Below are 18,560 nucleotides of genomic sequence, written 5' to 3' on the forward strand. Positions count from 1 at the left end.
CTCTGTGCACAAAGCTGTCAGCCCCTCTCAGCCAACAGCACACTCACTTCTGTGGGGTTCAAGTTCCAACCCTTGGACTTGAGCACCAAACCCTGGGCCAACACACCAGTGCACTACTGAGAGAGTGCTGCACTGCCGAAGGTGCTGACTTGCAGATCGGGCTGTTAACGGAAGCTCCAACTGCCTTCTCAGATAGATGTCAAAATGTTCCACCCACGCTATTTGAAAGATAGGGGACTTCTCCCAGGTCTTGGCCAAAGTTTACCCCTCATCCATGATACTGAAGCCTTCAGCATAGCGGGTGAAATGAAATATAAAGAGGCATCTTTGGCAGCATGATGACACAGCATCAAGAAACCAGGATCAATTATGGCCTTGGGTAACTGTGTAGAGTTCTCACATTTTACCCACGTCGGCATGGGTTTCCTCCAGGTGCTCCAGTTTCCTCCCACAATGCAAAGATGTGTTAGTTAGGTTGACTGGCCATGCTAAATTGCCCCTCAGTAACAGAGGGATTACCAGGATGAATATACGGAGTTACAGGGATGGTGCAGGGGCAAGATAATTGTCTATACAGACTTGATGGGCTGAATGGCCTCCTGCTGCACTGTAAGAATTCTGTGATTCTGTTCTGTTATGATCTTGCTTCACAGTTGTGGAGATTTGTTTCTGTAACGAAATGCTCTATTTTTAGCCTAATTGCAGTACAAATTGTGCTGATGTGGCACCTGTAATGTAAATATCCAAGTGTGCTGCACAGGAGCAGGAGAAAACAGTATTACACCGAGCTAAAAAGGGGATAACAGGGGATAATAATAATAAAAGACTTGGTCACAGAAGCAGGTTGTAAAGATGGCCTTAGAGGAGCAAAGCTCTAATTAAAGAGAGATGGGGAGGGAATCTCACTATTGGTGGGTAAATTAAAACTAGAGGAACAGAGATATCTGGGAGGTTTGTGGAACTGAAGAAGATTAGGAGAGATAGGGAGGGATGAGGTCATGATGCGATTTGAGAACAAGGGTGAGACTTTTACAATCAAGGCATTAATTGGCCAGGAGCCAATGTCGATCAGAGTGTGAAGGGGTTAACAACATGATGATTCAAAGCATGGAGAACAATTTAATACACCTAGCTCTCACATTTCTGCTGTTCCAAAAGCAGCTGGTTACCTTGCTGCAAGAAAATATTATAACTTATTAAATCACACCAAACAAGATTTTCATGAAGGAGTTGCAGGTTTACTCAAATTTCCAGAGAAAAACCAAACAAAAACAGAGAAATAGCTGTTCACAAATTTGCCTCTGGCCACAAAAAAAAACATTTTCAAATCTGCCCAGCGGATACTGGCTGCGATATTGTTTGGAATCAGTTGAACACAGTTTAAAGAGCAGGACTTGTTGAGGTATCACGTGTCTGGTCATGATAGGATCATCCTGCCACATGATAACACCCTTTATCTCAGTTAATTTATCTGAACTCCGACTGTAAAAATAAACACCGGAACCGTCAAGTCATCAATTAGAGTTAGAAAGTATTGCTGTTGGAGGTGAAGAGGTTCCCACATGTACAAGTGTTTCTGATAAACAAATACCTCATTTTTTTTAAAGAATCATAGTTTTTCAATTAGAGCTCCCTTCCTTTTTGCAAAAAAGAGTCAGAGTTATTCTCCCACCACACCCCCCACCCCCCCACCACGACTCACGAGATTTAAATGTTTTGAAAATAGCCTACAGTACAGGAGAGGAATCCCCATTCAGTTCCTCACCACCCCCTGTGCTAGCGCTGTCATTCCAACTGGAGCTATCTGCTTTAATCCTATTTCCCTGCCTTATTCGTTCTACACATATTAATCCAAATCCCTTTTATATAATGTGATGATCTCTTTCTCAAATAGATGCTGGCAGGAAAGCACTGCATGCTCTAATAACTCAGGTTTAAAAAAATACCACCCCCCCCCCCCACAATCTGTGATAATCCCTGAATTCATTCTCTTTATTTTTCAATTTGTCCAAAAAAAGGAGCCATTTTTCACTATTTCTCCACTCTTCTGCTCCTTTGAACCAACTAATCAAAGGTAGGTCTCCTTTCATTGTACACTAATCAGTTAATTTCCATTCCAGCGTTTTACTGTTAACTTTCCCTCCTCCAAAACAATCTTTATTTATTTTCAAAAGTTATCTCCTTCCTCCTTGCTTTGGGTCTCCCGACCTCAATATCCATTTTCCACAAGCTGGTTGTAGTAAATAGTGCAATTTGCCAAAATGTGACAAGGAACAAAACAAAATCTCCACATGTATAATGGGAACATGGTTAAAAAGCCAGACTTGCTTATTTTGGATAATGCTGTTTGCAGTTTTGCATCTATTATCTGGTATAGTGACATATTTATGCTACTGGACTAGTAACTCAGACGCCAGGGTGAATAACCTGAACTCAAATGAGATTTTGAATTCAGTTTTAGAAAAATAAACTGGCAATGAAATTCGGGATCATGGAATTATCCCATTGTTATAAACACCCTTCAGTGTTCTCACACAGCCCAGTCCATCGAGATAGACAGCACTGAAGCAGGCCCTTCAGCCCAACACGCCCAGGTTTCCTAAATTGAACTAGTCCCATTTGCCTGCGTTCGGCCCATCTCCCTCTAAACCTTTCCCATTCACCTATCTGCTCAAATGTATTTTAAATATTGCAACTGCACCCACCTCTGCCACCTTCTCTGGCAGTTCATTCCATATACGCACCACCCTCTGTCTGGAAGAGTTGCCCCTCAGGTCCCTTTCAAATCTTTCCCCTTTCACTCTCATTCCTTCTAGTTTTGGACAGTCCTACCCTGGGGAAAAGACCTTGGCTATTCACCTTATCTACATTCTTCACGATTTTACAAATCTCTCTAAGATCACCTCTCGTCCTCCTGTGCTCCACGGAAATAAGTCCCAGCCTATCCAGCCTCTCCTTATAATTCAAACCTTCCAGTCCCGGTAACATCCTTGTACACCTGGAGTTCCATATAATAGTGGTGACTCTTCACTGCATACTGAGGTTGTGCAGCAAAGCAGTCAGTTGTATGAAGTTCATGACTATAGCAGTTCATGACAGCCATACCGCCTTCCCAGGGCAATTAGGTATGAGTAAGAAATGCAGACCTGGTCATCGACACCTACATCTGAAGAAGGAAAATAAAATTGTCTATATCAACCTATTATCATCAAAGCCTGTCATCTGAACCACTGCAGCACCAGGGAAAATCATGATGTGAAATTGTCAGTGGAGGGGTTAAGGGTATAGTACTGCATTCCAACTTACGGATCTTAGCACATACTTTCAGTATAATGGGGGAGCCCGGCTTCTGTTCCAGCATGCCTGTTGTGCTCAGAGGTTCAAAGGTCGGGTTGGGGTAGAAGATGAAATTTGTATTATTGTAGATAAGCAGCGTCTGCACGTTGTCAAAGACAAAACCAAACTCATCTGGCCGTTCCACAGTATCTATTCCAGGTCGGTATTCGTGTGTAAGGGCTGGGGCACGGCACGTCATGGTGGTCGAATTCAACACTTCACACACCTGGTGCAGAGAGAAAGAATTAGAAAAACAAGGTTCAACTTTTAAAACGCTTCCAAAATCTGGGGCATTCTACTTCGTATGACGTGCAAGTCTGAATGTCAAGAGAAACACTGAGAAAAATATTCTGGGAACCATTCAAAACCACGTGAAAGTTAATCAACCTTAGAGTCATAGAGCTTCATAAGCTTGATCATGAGAATCTAACATTGAAAGTGTATTGGAAATAACATTTACTAATTAATTGTACAGCAACATTTATGAAGTATGACTAAAAGCTATACTGGCTACAAACCAGAGGGTCATATATTATGGGGATACCCTCTGCATGACTAAAAGCTATACTGGCTACAAACCAGAGGGTCATATATTATGGGGATACCCTCTGCAACATCACTGGCAGCTCCTGTAAGTTTTCTTGGTATAGGATTTCTTGCAATACAAGGGCACCAATGGGCACATCAAGCAATGCCACATTTATTTATTAGTGTCACAAATAGGCTTACATTAACATTGCAGTGAAGTTAGTATGAAAATCGCCACACTCGAGCACCCGTTCTAGTACGCTTATGGCCAATCCACTTAACCAGCACATCTTTCGGACTGTGGAAGGAAACTGGAGCACCCAGAGGAAACTGATTCAGACACGTGGATAATGTGCAGATTGTACAGACAGTGACGTAAGCCAGGAATTGAATCCAGGTCCCTGGCGCTGTGAGGCACTGTGTTTACAGGGGAAATGTAACCCAATAAACTGAGTTGGGGCAAGATTTTAAGCATGGCCTGGTTCAGAAATATGATGCTAAAAATATCATCAGCCAACTGGTCTGAAGAGTTTCTCTTTCTTCTGGGAGGGGAAGTGGCTCTCATCAGACCATGCCACCCTCCCTTCTCTCCTCACCATCCTCTAATCTATGCTAAGTCCCTTAATCAGGCACTGAGTGCCTTTGAATAAGCATCTTCCTTCTCCCTCCCAAGAGCCCACAAGCAAACACATCAGGGTTTGCTTGTTTGTTCTACTCCAGGCATTTCCCTGCCTGACTAATACCTGTGGAGACAAGATGAAGCCCATCAGGGGGCATTATTTTCTTACTTAAGGGTCGCAATTCGTGGTGGGATGGGAACATTATCCATGGGCTTCCCGCCCTGGACTTCACTGGGGTGGAATGAGGCACATTCACACCCGATTAATTGCCCCTCTGCCACCAAACTTCCCACCGGGGCAGGGCGGAAGTTTTAATCCATAAATTATGAACACAGCCTCTCTCATATTGATTGTGTTTTATGAGACGACAGGCTGCGCTGCAAATTACCTGAACATAAGCACACACGTTGTAACAACCCACGTTCCCTCTGGTCTTCAAAACACTGCAGTGATACCTTTCTTTCATATATTAAAGAAAATCGATATCCTTACAGGCTACAAGGATGTACCAAAGTATAGTTTGATGTACAGTAAGCTTTATTTTTCATTTCACTTTTCCTCCAGGGAAAGTTAATTTGAACTAAATTTCCTAGCATGAATACACTCCACAAATGAGACTGTGAGCTGAAGCCAAACTGAACGTTCCAGATATTGAATTGAAATTCCATACAGCCAATTCGTCCGAGTCAAGCAAACTCCCAGGAGTTTTTCCCCAGTGCGGAAATGGCTAATTTACTTAATTAAAGAATGACCACAGATAAAATGCAAAATTAAATCTATATAGATTTCTCTCTCTCTCGTTCGCCTTGTTTCATTTCTCTTTATGCTGACAAAGGCTCCTTTGTCTAAAGTTAATCTTCCATTAAACACCATTAAGGAGATTCAGAAATTCCATTAACCCTCTCTGTGTGACTTTAAGAGCAGATGATTCTTGTATAAAATGCATTAGCTTTTCTGTATTAGCACACGTCTGCACTGCATCTTCCAGAAATGCTGTTTTTTCAAAAAATCCTCCTCTACATTTGCATTATTCATGAGTGTAAACAATGACTGATGATTTCAATATGCCTTGTATTTAAATTTATTGGATTCAGCAAATATTTTATACACGTATTTATCTATTATAGAGTGCAATATAGATATAAATTCTTGCTGGTTGTTTGGACAAAAATATTCTGGAGTGATTACACAATCTTGTTTTTTTGTTGAATGTTGTACTTCTTAGGTGGCGTGATGGCACGGTGGTTAGCACTGCTGCCTCACAGTGCCAGGGACCTGGGTTCGATTCCTGGCTTGGGTCACTGTCTGTGTGGAGTTTGCACATTCTCCCTGTGTCTGCGTGGGTTTCCTCCAGGTGCTCCAGTTTCCTCCCACAGTCTAAAAGTGTGCTGGTTAGGTGCGTTGGCCATGCTAAATTCTTCCTCAGTGTACCCGAACAGGTGGAGTGTGGCAACTATAGGAGTTTCACGTGACTTCATTGTGGTGTTAGTATAAGCCTACATGTGATGAATAAATAAACTTCTTTACAATTGTCTAAGTCTGATTCTCACTCCCCTCTCCAAACAGACGTTCACGCCCTGCCGTCACTGCCAGCAAGAACAGAGAATTTAATCGCTCAGCCAAATCTCCCTTCACTGCAGTGGGACAAGAAAATCCCACTGGCGTGAGCGGTTGGAAAATTCGTCCATTATCTTTCTTTCTCCCCTATGTATCAGAGAACAGAACTGACAGGATTATTATAGCCTTCTCCATTTTTGTTCCTTCACGGTGGAAAGCTACTTCTTTAAAAATCATTTTAATCAGGGTCCATGAGGCCAGAGTAACTAATAGAATAGAATCCCTACAGTGCAGGAGGCTGCCATTCGGCCCATTGAGTCTGCACTGACAACAATCCCACCCAGTCCCTATCCTTGTAACCCTACATATTTACCCTGCTAATCCCCCGACACTAAGGAGCAATTTAGCATAGCCAATGCACCTAACCCGCACGCCTTTGGACTGTGGGAGGAAACCAGAGCAGTTGGAAGAAATCCACGCAGGTACAAGGAGAACATGCGAACTCCACACAGTCACCCAAGGCTGGAATTGAACCTGGGTCCCTGGCGCTGCGAGGCAGCAGTAGTAACCACTGTGCCAGGTGGAGCTTATAACATCATGGAAATCTCCCAGCAAATCAAAAGTTTCAGACTTCATTATATGCCGAAGTTGACACAAAACTCTCAACAAACTCCACACAGTCGTTCAAAGCTGGAAATGAACCCGAGTCCCTGGCACTGTGAGGCAGCAGTGCCACTGTGCCATCCCACAGGATATCAGATGGTTTCTGGAGTAGGGTAATTCTCCGACAGGAGTTTGAACTTCCTGATCAATTCCCATACACACTTTGCATGGGAACCTTGGAAGGGGCATGAGATGGAGGGGAGAGTACAATTGTTTGTATTGGAGAAGTAAAATGCTGAGAATCTGTGGAGAGACTGAGATATGATTGTGGGTCTTATCATAGCAGCTCTGATGAGCTCAGTGTCAGGATGCAGGAGAAATGCTGCATACGTTGACACTGGGTATCATTTCTCTCTTTGGTGTGCTAATTGTCTGTGATCTGGTGTCCAGCAAAGGAAACTTCCTTCCATGTTTGTGTGGGGTTACAGGGGTAAGATGCTCTGTTGGAGAGTCAGTGCAGACTCAATGAACCGAATGGCCTTCCTTCGAACTTGTGGGAATTCAATGGTAAATTAGAGATTTTTGCATGCTTCTGACTCTCCTAGCAGGAAAGATACCCAGATAAAAGTAGAAGGATCAAAACCACTTCCAACTGTTGGGAAGCTACAGCATTACCCCTACACTATGACTGCCCTCTTCACCCTGCAGACTACCTTCCCCATGCGTCAATCATCCTCCCCACCCCTCCAGCTAATCACCTGACACTGCCTCAACCTATCCCACCCCTCTCACCCATCCTACTCTCATCATCCCATCCGCATACCCAATACGTGTACCTTCTCCCTGACTTCTCAAAGCAGCTGGGGCCACTTGCTTCATGGCAACTAGTGTCATTAAAAAGCTTCATTACCCTTGGTGTGCACCGGAAGAGCCCCAGGCATCGAAAGAGCCAGCACGTCTCTCCGCCACTCGAGTCAGAAGGTCAGGTGAGAAACATGCAGTTCCCAGCTAAGTAAGGAGACTGGAGTGACAACATGACTGGAATTACCACTCCTCGGAAGCCCTAGCCAAAATGTTTCACCACAGAACACACAAGTGTGTACTCAACTGACATCCATCATGACTTACATTGAGAGACTCGCGGCTGTTGTGTTTCACACGAATCCTGGGCTCCTGAATTATATCCAAGTTTGTTCCAAACACAGTTAGAGAAGTATTACCACTGAGATGAAAGAAAACAAAGTTATGTATTCACATACATTGAATATATTTGACTGTTAATAAATATCATTTCCAATAAATAATTCAGGCTTTTCACAGCCTCAGGTTAAATCGCGTCAAAGTGAAACAAGAATGTTTATCTGTTGTCTTTGAACTTTCATTAAAGGAAGGTAATTTGTCATTTCGCAAAGACAGGATAGAAATCACATTAAAGGGCATCATTATGCCATTACAGGACTCGACTGTGATATAAATAACTAAGCTTTTCCGGCTCTTCATCCTCAGTTGGCTAAAACTTCAATCGGAGGATAATTGTTCCAACTAAAAGACTAAGGCGGAATTTTACTGAGTGGGCGAGGGGCAGACCACGGAAAGATCTGTTGACCTCGGGCAGGATTTTACGATTTCGGGATCAGTGAGGCCATAAAACCCCACCACACGATCCTTAAAACTATTTGTTCTGCTCCTTTAAATAATCCATTTCGTCAACACTTGAGAGTTCAGCAACAATTTATTCTGTTTGTTAATGTTTTGAGGTCTGCCTTAGCTATTCTCAGAACTCCAGGAACCCTGGCCACCGTCCAAATGATTCAAGCACTTTACATTCAGTACTGTGCCTGGACTGCCCAAAAACCTGATTATACAATAGCATAACCCAGAGTTATCACAAACGGATCCACTTTTTTTTTTAAAAGAAGTGAATCGTAGAATCCCTACAGTGCAAGTTTTTACCCCACTAATCTCTCTGATTCTAAGGGGCAATTTAGCATAGCCAATCTGCACATCTTTGGAGTGTGGAAGGAAACCGGAGCACTATGCAAATACAGGGAGATCATACAAACTCCACACAGTCAGATACCCAAGACCGGAATTACACCTGCTTCGCTGGAACCGTGAGGCAGCAGAGCTAACCACTGTGCCCACGTGCCCCCTCTTGTGATTCGAATTTGTGTCTCACACACGTAGTTGATCAGTAGATCCGAAGGTGACTGAAACAGGATAGGAAAGCGAGGCCAGGAAAGAATTGTTGGGTTGCTTAAATTTATAGAAGGGAGTCAACCAAATGTGATCAGGGACGGATTTTTTTTGTTCCATGTCGGAGGCAGGCATGTGCAAAATACTGCACCATGGGCCAGGATGCCGGTATCACCAGGTATGGAATGCAGCATGGCAGAGTTATCCAGACCCACGTGGCAGGTAGCCGATTAAAGGTACTTAAGGCCAATTGTTACAGGGCAACTGCAATTTCTCTTCTCCTCTTCCACTGCAGTGAGGCAATCTTCAACAGTGGTGGCCCAGTAGCTGTGGCCATTTTAAAATTTCAATTTTTTTCTAACAACTACTAACAGGGCTCATCAAATTGAAGACACCCTCTTTCCCCCCCGTTACCTGTAATGGCAGTTCACTGCTCCTTCTGGACCTACTGACCTTCCAGTTTAAGGAGTCCACCTGCCAACATTAACTGGACAGGAAGTGTGCCCTCTGCCCAATAACTGGTCAATTTGGGGGGGGAAAAAAACCATTGCCTGGTAGTTGCTCCTGATATAAGGTGGGGTCAGGACTTCTATTTGAGCAGAACCCAAAAGAGTGCCCCAAATGTCACTTTAATTCAACAAATTGGAAAGCGCACCCTTCCCACTCTTGAGAACAAAGTGACGTAAACATAATGGCCTCTTACCAGACCTTTCCTTGCCAGCCTTCTAATTTTGCAAGTTCCTGTTCGCTTTGTCGTTTTACTTTATTGCCAGAATACAAATGTCGACCAGGTTTACAGGGAAAATTCCATTCCCGGAGATGCGTACATTTTTGTAATAAAGTCTTCAGTGTAAATTTAAGGTGCCACTGGTTTAACAGAGCTTTCTGCCTGGATATTACATGATAAATTATTAAACCGTCTGAGGCACAAATATTACAAAAACGCAGCCTGATGAAATCCTTCTTCCAAATATTGCAATGCTGATTGCGGCAGAATGGCTTTTTTTTGGGGGTCTTGGCAGACAGTTCATAATTTATTAGGAACCACCTGCTCTGACAAAATGTTAATTGGATGCAAAGAGTTGAATTTCTCACGTTATGGACGAAGAGAATCTAAGAACGTACCCGTGGAATGCGACTGGAGTAACCGCTGCAGATTTGAGGACAGAACTTGCTCTTCTCAAAAAAAAGGGCACCTCAGAAATTCCCTACCAACTATTCTGCAAATCAAACATCCCGAGGAACACTCATCAAATGTCTTTGTTTTACACTGTGCACTGAATCGCTCCAAAGTCATAATCACAGCAGTTTTTTTTTTAAAAACACACATTTTTAATGTGGCTTTGCTAACTAAGTGCCGATCGTTTGAGAGGTGTTTACAATTTGCACCACATCAAGTTTGACTGTAATGAGGAATGTTACACCGGTGATGGAGCACTGCTGGTTTGAAGCTCCAGCATCTGTTCTGCTATTTGGAGTGCTTCCTCCTGGTGTTGTTCTGCACAGAGCATGGTTATGCAACGGCAGCGGGGCCAGCGAGTGATATTTTCGCATGTGCAATATTTCCTTTCTCGGTGGCACGAAATATCACCAGCGGAAACTGTGAAAAATACCATCCACAGATGTTTAATAATGAGTTTAATTTAGACGCAGTCAAGATACAAGCTGCAAGTCGACACAGATCTAAGCAGAGATCTAAGCATTCAAGTGGAACATTTTCAAAGCATATTTATTGATGGAAATTTAACTGTATAGCAAAATGCATTACATGCCTCAGTAAATCCAAGCATATAAATAAATAAGAAATTAAGAAGTCAAATGAACTTTAGCACCATGCCACCATGACCCAGGTCAGTGGTCACTTTGCAGCCTTAAGTTACAATAGCAAGTTATTTATCTATATTTCTCTCCTGATGGAGTCATGTACCTTTGACTCATCTTTGATGGCATTTTCCATCATAATATGCAGCACGGTGGCACAATAGTTAGCACCGCTGCCTCACAGCGCCAAGGACCCGTGTTCAATTCCGACCTTGGGTGACTGTGTGGAGTTTGCACATTCTCCCCCATATCTGCTTGGGTTCCCTCCCACATGCCAAAAGTATGGGGGTTAGCTTGATTGGCATGGATAAATTGCTCCTTAGTGTCCCAAGATGTGGAGACTGGGGTGAAATTAGTGGGGTGAACGCGTGGGTTTACTGGGATAGAGTCTGGAATGGGATGCTCTATCAGGAGAGTATGTGCAGACTCAATGGACCAAACAGTCTCCTTCTGCACTGCAGGGATTCTATGATTCCATGAATATGCTGGAACCGAGAAATATTGAAGTCCAATTGCTGTGACTTTGTACTCCCTGCAACAGTCTCAAAAACTGATGCAAAAATCCATGGAAATGTACAATTTGCAGGATGTACCTGAATGATCTGTGGCAACATCTTTTTTCCCTTCAGAATAAAGGAGTTCATTCTTGGCTCACAATGGATCAACAAATTAACAGGCCTGCAAAATCTCCACTCTTTCAGCACCAAATGCCTGCTGGCAGAACCGGCTTGATAAAACTTCCCCAAGTCCCGACGACAATTCGGGCATCATTCTGATTTACAAGATAATCAGGCGCCATTATGTCTGGACAATTCTCTCAGTGTTGAGAATTGTAATAAGCTCGAATGACTACAGGCAGCACAGAGGCAGGAACTGAGAGCAATTTTTATTTTTAGGATTCATCACGCCCTTCTGTCTTGATTCTCTTAAATCCAAGCATAAAATCTCCTCTATTCAAGCAAGGTGGGTGCCTGATTGCTCATTGAACTGGCCAAGAATAGAATTGAAGGGGAAATTGCAGGGTTGTGGTAACATCACTGCACTACTAAACCAGAGGCCAAGACCAGGGACATGATTTTCTGGTTTCTCCCCTTGGTGGGATCTTCCTGTCCTGCTTGAGTCTTGGTTGTTGTACCTTATTGTACCTGCCGTGGTGAAACTCTCCACGCCGGTGCCAAAAAATCCCTGCCCAAGTCTCGGGGGACATTGGTTTAAATCCCACAGCTAGTGCAATTTAAATTCAATAAGATATGGAATTACAAGCTAGCCTCAGTAATTGTGACCATGAAACCATCGTTGATTATCATAAAAAGTCATCTGGTTTACTGATGCCCTTCAGAAGAGACTCTGCTATCCTTACTGTAACTGCAGGAGTCAGCTGTATAGGAACACACTGCTTTATTGCACTAAATACAGTAATACCAAACCACAAACCTGTGGTGAACACAAACAGGTCCCAACTGGAACAATATAGTAATGGACCCACTCAAGGCCTGTTTTATACAAGGCTCGGTATACGAGCTCCACCAGGTAAGGTCATTGCTAATCCCCAGGGAGCTTGTATTCAATGATTCCTACAGGGAGGCCAATCAGAGATCCTCCATGCAAGTTTGGCTGGTTGTCACACTTATCTGGTCTGGTTTACATGTCAACTACATTGGGAATCACTTTTAACTGTGCTTGGAAATGGCCTGGCAACCTACTCAATACACAGGCAATTAGGGATCGGCAACAAGTGCCAGCCAAGCCAGCAATGCACACATTCCATTGAAGAATAAAGAATTCAGCGCAACCCAGTTAATTGCTTTGTACTCTGTCATCTCCTATTGATACTTTTTGGTATCACTTTCACCTACCCTAAAAGTATTACCCCAAAAAGGAATGAGTGAAAGCTTTGCAATGCAGGACTCTAAGTAAAAGACCAAAATTCTTGTTCATGTTGGCCTACTGAGTAAAGTAACTATAACCCTAAGTCAAGGACTTCAATCGCAGATTGCTGTGTGGCTTTTGCATACAACACATACGTGGCAGCATGGTCCGCAATGACATCATAAACTCTTACCAATTGCTGCACTCCAGCACTTGCGTCGGGACAAAATTAGTTCAAGGTGTTGGCAAGTACCACCTTCTCTTCCTATGTATCAAATTATTTCTCGAGTGTACATTTTCTTTTGTACAAGTGATCAGCTCGGCCTCACCAGCGTATAGAGTGCAAGAGCGACAAATCAATATATGCTGTATAAAAGGGTTTCCTCTTTGACAGAGGGACTCTGTACAGTGTGTCAGACCTGGTTAGTACTGAGGTAAGCTGATGCACTGTTTTTGCCCTTGGTGATGGAAAAGGTAACCTGCTAAAACTAAGACAAGTTTATAAATCCACAAGACTTGCTACAAAGCCCTTGCTTGAGACAGATATCTCTAGAACAGTATAATTATTACTGTTGTGAGTTTTCTCTCTTTTGCCAGTGCTACTTTCTTTCTAAAAATGTCATCTCTCTCCCTCAATTACATCAAAGCGCCATGAGTTATTTGCTTTGACTGGCTGATTAATGCAAGCACCTCCACTTTCGGGTATTGCAGGCCTTGGGGGAAATGTTGATTGTACGCGGTGCTGATGAGGTTTTACAGATGTTGTGCTACCTCGTGAGCATGTTTACTCTTGTAATAAAAGAGACAAGATCCCTCAAACTTTGAGGGGATGTCAAAGCTCTCTTTGAAGACATTTCAAAGAGGTCTGTCCATAATAGATGTCTTCTGTTGGGATTTAGTCAAAGGTATGGTTCAGGCACTGGTGAGGAGTAAAGGAGCTGCAGATTCCATCTCTGGGACACTATTGATCTGTGCAGTTTTATTAGCCTGTGTCGTACAGATTGCAAAGTCATCGGCTGGAGCTTTCTATTTTCTTTATTTTGATGATATTTTTAAGCAATCCAGTGGTTTTATCCTTTCCAGCATTGGAGTGATTAATATCTTATTTGAAGGTTGAGCAAATGAGGAAGAATCTTTCACCTGGAGTGCAGAATTTAAAAAGCTGTTTCCACTGCCCCAAAGTATTTGCGCAATGATAATCTGCATTAATGAAAGGATCCGTAAAGTTTTTCTTAGTTTGCCCATTAATTTGCTTTGCTAATTAATACAACCTTGATCATGATTTTGCAGTCAGTGGAAAAGCAATGGAATTCGCTGTTGACCTCAAAGAAAATGCTCACAAAGATGTAGCGATCTCTTGTGGCGAGGCTTAACGCCTCCCGAGACAGTGGCTTAAAGCCGAGGGGTATGTAACAGCAGTGATGTCAGCAAGTCAGGTAGCAGAAAGTTGCATTCTCGCAGATAAGCATCCAATCGCAGTTCAATCGCTGAAATTTTCTACTCAAAATTTTCTGACAGCAAATTGTTTCAGTTTTTAATCTTAATCCAAAACTAGACTTTCAAAAAATACAGTGCTTCAAAAATGATATTTTTTAAAAAATCATAATGGAGCAATCTGATATTCCAAAAATATAAAATCAGTTTCCCGAGGCCAGTTGGTGGCTAACAATTAAGTTAGTTTAAAAATCTAGTTGCACCTCATGCAACGAGGTGTACCCTTTTCTGACTTAATCTGACTGTGGAAACCAGAGGGGAAATGGTCATTCTGGTCAGTTCAAGAATTTTGCAGCGAGTGTAGTCAGGGGTGCCTCAACGACGCACCCTTCAGAGATTCCACAGAGTCACTCCAACATCTTCTGGAGGTCCAGGATATTTTACACCCGACAATGAACAGTAACAATTTGGCTGTTCTTAATATAGTAGAATCTGGGTTTATAGATGATTTTGAAAGTCTACAAGTCTTTTTAAGGTCCCAAAAGACTGTCATACAACTAGGCAGTGAACCGTACATGTTGCCTGCATGTCCAGTGTGTGTTGCACACAGGTAAACCCTAGTCACAAGCATCTCCCCTATCATGTTTGGGGTTTACGTGGTTCCTACTGCATATTAAGCCGGTTATATGAAGCGTTTGTCACCCTGTGATAGATCAGTGCTTTAGCTTGGCAATGCAATCAAAATCTTGATAAACCGGCAGCAAGAGGACGTGTGAATAGGTAAAATATTGCAGAGTGATTCTCAGAGTTATACATGGCACTTCACTAGGCATTCCCCAGAGGAAAATACTCAAAGTGAAAATCACATCACAGAAAAGTCCTGCTGCTGCCAATTCCTACTGATTAGTCATGCTTTGTATGGCAAATTAAATAAAACTAAAATAGCTTGACTGTGCTTTGGTGAAGTATACAAAGCAGTAACCACCAACATAATAAATATATAAAACACATTTATAAGATTAAACAATCACATAGTTTATCTGACCAACCTTAACAATTACTACATTAAATTGCAAGCCATTTATAATCAATAGAAACACATCCTACCTCTTAGCTTTGGGTTTTGGGTTAGATAGGGCAGCACAGTAGTGGAGTAGAGCGGCATGGTAACACAGTGGTTAGCACTGCTGCGTCACAGCGCCAGGGACCCGGGTTTGATTCCCGGCTTGGGTGGAGTTTCCACATTCTCCCCGTGTTTGCTTGGATTTCCTCTGGGTGCTCCGGTTTCTTCCCACAGTCCAAAGTTGTGCAGGTTAGGTTTACTGCCATGCTAAAAATTGACCTTAGCGTCAGGGGCTTAGCAGGGTAAATATGTGGGGTTATGGGAATAGGGCCTGGGTGGGATTGTGGTCAGTGCAGAGTCAATGGGCCAAATGGCCTCCTTCTACGCTGTAGGGATTGACGGATACATCATACACTAAGATCATATATTTTAAATAAATGCTTGTAGTTAAATATATTGATGCTTAAATAAATGCCTCATGTTTTGAAAGTATACATTTACATTTCTAGTTTGACTTTGGTGTTTTAATTGTTCTAACATCAATTTTACACTAAACTTATGCAGATTTAAACCAGATGTTAAGTCTTGACCTGACTCAGAGGGGAAATGAAAGAAGATTCCCTCATCTGGAAGTCTCATTCTGCTTTACTTCTGAGGTTAAGTCAGGCTTGACTTCAGATTCAGGCTGCACTGACCTTGTAAACAGAAGTGTTGATATGAAGCAGAGATATTTTACATTGACGGTACAGTTGTCTAAGCTCGTACTAAGTAATACTATGATTCTGCAGTTGTGATATCATTTGTAATGCACAGAAAAGCACCAATGTAACATGAAGTTTGAAAGATCTGGTACCTGGCAATGCTCCACTCTGGCTCAATCCGCGAGACAGTGGGGTCATCAATAAATTCAAACTGCAGGCTATCCTCCATCTGAGCACGATCCACACTCACTGAGACACGCACAGTGCCGGTACCATGAAGGGATGGAGCAGAAACGCAAACAACCTCGGACACAGACCTCCTTTAAAGAAAAAAAGTGGAAAAAATGGTTAATAAAAAACGCAATGGAGCCCATCTCAGGTGGCAGTCAATGCAACCATGTTTCTCTTCAATATGATGTGGGAATGCCGGCGTTGGACTGGCGTAAACACAGTAAAAAGTCTGAAACCTGGTGTTGTCAGACTTTTTACTCTCTTCAATATGAACAGGTACAGGATCAGCTCCTCAAGTCTGGCAGTGTAACTATGCTAAGTAACCACATGGATCATTAGATGCAGATTTTCATGTCCTATTGATAACCTGCACATTCTAACAGACCCCATCACTAACATTCCTACACTTTTAAAAACTGAAAGTGATATTTTTGTCATTATTTTAGGACTGAGTTGCGCTTAAATATATGGGGAGAGGGCCTGAGTAAGGTGCTCTGTCAAAGAATCGGTGCAGACTCAATGGGCTGAATGGCCTCCTTCCACACTGCAAGGATTCTATGATTCTTAAAATTAAATTGATTTAACAATGTGACGCACATATTGTGCATTTTTGAATTAGTACTGCCCAAATCAGTACACACCCAGAAATCATTTGCAACCAGGGTATTTACATTTCAGGGCAACTTAATTTAAGAAGGTAGCATTTGCCATAATGTAATGTATTAATTCTGAAATCCAACATCCAAAACAAAATCTGTCTGCATGATTTAGCAACTATAATTGCAGGAAGGAATTCTCATAGTTCATCTGCCACTGAAGGAGGGCCAAGGTAATATTTTCACTCCTGCTTGTTAGTCTGGCTGTCTGTAAATAAAGTAAGAAGCCTCACAACACCAGGTTAAAGTCCAACAGGTTTATTTGGTAGCAAAAGCCATTAGCTTTTGGGCGCTCACTGCTCCTTCATCAGGTAAGTGGGAGTTCTGTTCACAAACAGGGCTTATAAAGTCACAAACTCAATTCACAAAATAGTATGTGTCTTTATATGCCCTGTTTGTAAACAGAACCCCCACTTACCTGATGAAGGAGCAGTGCTCTGAAAGCTAGTGGCGTTTGCTACCAAATAAACTTGTTGGACTTTAACCTGGTGTTGTGAGACTTCTTACTGTGTTTACCCCAGTCCAACACTGGCATCTCCACATCATGTCTATAAACAATAGATCTCAAAACGAATGGACAGATTTCAACTAAACTTTGCACACAGATAGCAGATAGCCCAAGAAAGAACTGATCAGCTTTTGACTAAGATGTGGAATTGGGTTCATTTACAAGATTATTAATTACCTCTCTCTCATCGCATAATACTAGATTCTGAAATAGCCTATTCTTTTATTGCTTCGTCAACATATTGGTCTAGAAATCCATCTGGTACACATTCCAGGAATTTACCCTCCACTCTTAGATTTACCCAGTCTATATATAGATTGAAGTCTCCCGTGATTACTATATGATCCTCATTATATGCTCCTGCAATTTCCTGATTTCTACCATGGATGAATTAACTCTTCTCTTTAAAATAAATGACATTGTTGTTGGGTTAATTTAGAATATTGTGAATTGCCGCAGTTACTGTGGTGAAATTTGTCACAACTGTGAAAACGTGAGCAGAGTTTTCCGAGCAGGTTGTTGAATGTGGATTGGCCTGAAACCTCCTCATTGAGATGGAAGCTCTTAATAAAAAGATCCCCTTTTTTCTGCTTTGAATGAGTTAATAATCACACAAGTTTAAAAATCGACGTCACACAGGGCAAGCTATGTGAAAATCACAGGTCTTGACTAAGGTAGACCCAGATGAGAATCAAAGACCATTTAATTGAACAATGTGCAGTTGCAGCTCATGTTTGCCTATTAGAACAAAGAACAATGGAAAGGACGGTTGATATACCACTGGTCAGAGATACATCTACCATTGTTTGATGATATAACATGCACAAGTTAATTAGACACGATAGCCTTATGTATGCATGACGTAACCCAAGGCAATAGCCGAGAATGGATAGAGATAATTCCCATACTTTTATTAATATATGCCAATTACTTGTAATCAAATTTGAAACTATAATCGCTTGTGTATTTGTGAATTCTGCGCTCTGACTGGCTTGAATGGCCTAATCAGAGTCGTGTAGCGTGAGAGCTGTCAATAAATCATCTTGAAGTCACTTTGTGACTTTTTCTGACTGCTTGAGGGGAAATGATAGTTTTGAATACAACAAGAAAAACATGGTGACAGCCCCGTAACAAGCTTTGCAGCTACAGAGCATCAACGAGGCAGGGAGAAGCCTCAAGGAAGAGTTGCAGATTTATAATGACATTGAGCTAAAAGCAGCATGGTAAGGTATGCACTCAATTGAGACCCTTCTTTTATTGTTATGATCTGGAATATTTTGAAGTAAAAAGGTAATTTTCACAACTAAGTTAAGCTTGGACATGTAGATTGCATTGCAGATCTGATACAGATTTGGAAATACCATTCTGATGTGCGCTTATATATATATATATTATATATATATGTGTGTGTGTGGTAATCATACAAGTCAATTTCTC

General features: G+C 42.1%; 1 protein-coding gene across 3 annotated transcripts in view; it reads right to left on the bottom strand.

The window, feature by feature from the left end:
* LOC145356986 (plexin-A2-like) overlaps positions 1 to 18,560 on the bottom strand; it is a 470,896-nt gene that overhangs the window by 73,943 nt on the left and 378,393 nt on the right. For all 3 annotated transcript variants that reach the window (XM_080210014.1, XM_080210012.1, XM_080210013.1), the window contains 3 exons: positions 15,881 to 16,048; positions 7,773 to 7,866; positions 3,323 to 3,562 (listed from right to left, as the gene is read on the bottom strand). In XM_080210014.1, coding sequence (XP_080066140.1) covers positions 3,323 to 3,562; positions 7,773 to 7,866; positions 15,881 to 16,048 — 502 coding nt within the window. The remainder of the gene's footprint in view (positions 1 to 3,322; positions 3,563 to 7,772; positions 7,867 to 15,880; positions 16,049 to 18,560) is intronic.

The sequence above is a fragment of the Carcharhinus amblyrhynchos genome, chromosome 22 (assembly GCF_965287045.1).
Source record: "Carcharhinus amblyrhynchos chromosome 22, sCarAmb.v2.hapA, whole genome shotgun sequence".
Classification (NCBI taxonomy): domain Eukaryota; kingdom Metazoa; phylum Chordata; class Chondrichthyes; order Carcharhiniformes; family Carcharhinidae; genus Carcharhinus; species Carcharhinus amblyrhynchos.